This window comes from Saprolegnia diclina (genome assembly GCF_000281045.1).
Source record: "Saprolegnia diclina VS20 unplaced genomic scaffold supercont1.65, whole genome shotgun sequence".
Taxonomy (NCBI): Eukaryota; Oomycota; class Saprolegniomycetes; order Saprolegniales; family Saprolegniaceae; genus Saprolegnia; species Saprolegnia diclina.
In genome coordinates, this window is record NW_008246132.1 from 108369 (window position 1) to 109886 (window position 1518).

The following is a 1518-nucleotide window of genomic DNA, read 5'->3' on the forward strand; positions in this document are numbered from 1 at the left end:
TCCAGACAGTTTGAGTGTTGCACATTTCCGTCGTCGTAAATGGTGGCTGAACAAACGTCTGTGGTGTATCGTAGCCGCAAAGAAAGTTGCCACCGTAGAAGACATATTGTCCACACTTCCACGTCGGCGGGGTCGGCGTCACCGAGAGCATCTGAAGATTTGCGTACGTTGCCGCAGAAGCCGTGTCGAGTGCTCGATACATTGCGGACGAGAGAACGCGTGCAAGCGAGACAAGAGCCGCGGGGGGAGACACGACAACGAGATCGATCGAGAGAAAAGGCCCGAGGTTTTCGCGAACCAAGGTCACTTGACCAGCGCTAAACATATAGGGAGCATACGAGAAGCTCTCAAATGGTTGTGGCGGCATGCCGTAGTACGTCGTGTTGAGAAAGTAGTTGGGCGACCCGCGAATGAGACTCATGTTGCCCATCCCGACAAGGAATATGTCCATCATAAGTGGTTCGTAAAAAACGTTGGAAAACGCCTGACCAGCGCTGTGCTCGATGCTCTTGAGCGTCAGTGAGGTTGGGATGTTGAGGGCGTTGAGAAGTGTGGCAGTCTCAACGAGCCGAGGGAGATGGCTGTCTTGCCACTGGTAGTGAAAAGCCTCAATGCCAGCACGCTCCCAGTACGCGACCTCTTCAGGCACCGACGTCGAGACAGAAGCGATAGTCTCCATCCAGCGCACACCTCGCGGCGACGCCTCGAGACCACTTTGAATCGCAAACCAAAAGATGGAGTTGGACCCACCGTAATTGGCGACAAAGGCGTCCCAATCAATGTTGCGAAAAATAGACTCGAGGTACACGGCGCCATTCGTCGCGAACCGTTGACGGCAGCGCTCTTGACGCGTCACCGTGTGCGCGAGTTCAAATTCTTTGTCGAAGTCAACCCAGCAGTACGGCGTTGGCAGCCATTGAATGTCGTCCACAGAGGTATTGCGCAGACTAGTGATGGCAAGGTCCAGCGCTGTGAGTTTGGTCGTCAGGAGCGCCATCGCGTACGTCGGGTGGACCATAGCGTTGGGCAAGACACCGTCGTAGCGCGCCTCAATGACCACAGACTGCAAGTCGACGGTGGATCCATCGGGCTCCGTCTCGAGAAACGTGTTAATGACATCGGCGAGGAACGTTTGGTACCCTGAAGCATTGTAGTACGGCCAGAGAAGATCGTTGGCGAGCGGTGGTTGCAGCAACCGTAGGTAGTAGATGCTACCTGCCAGTGTCGCACAGAGCCAAAGTGCACCCAAGATGAACCATCCGAGCCGCGGTGGGTCACCGCGAGGGTCTATCATCGGCTGGACGCGCATGAGCTGCCTTTTGTGAAACCAATCGGTTACGCCTCTGGCGTTTCGACCTGCCCCACGATATACCGAAAACAGTCGCATACACGAGACCCAACGACATCATTTTGCTAATACCAGATTGCTACCAAGGACTCCAACCAGCGGTTTGAGGCGACTATCGAAAGCAAGAAACACCACTTGAACGTTGTTGTCGTTGAAACAAAAAACGCACT

General features: G+C 54.5%; 1 protein-coding gene across 1 annotated transcript in view; it reads right to left on the reverse strand.

The window, feature by feature from the left end:
• Nucleotides 1–138: 138 nt before the first annotated feature.
• SDRG_13965 (hypothetical protein) overlaps nt 139–1518 on the reverse strand; it is a gene marked incomplete at both ends in the record, with an annotated part of 5254 nt that continues 3874 nt past the window's right edge. Inside the window, 2 exons of the mRNA XM_008620066.1 lie at nt 139–151; nt 201–1211. Of these exons, the coding sequence (XP_008618288.1) occupies nt 139–151; nt 201–1211 (1024 nt within the window). The remainder of the gene's footprint in view (nt 152–200; nt 1212–1518) is intronic.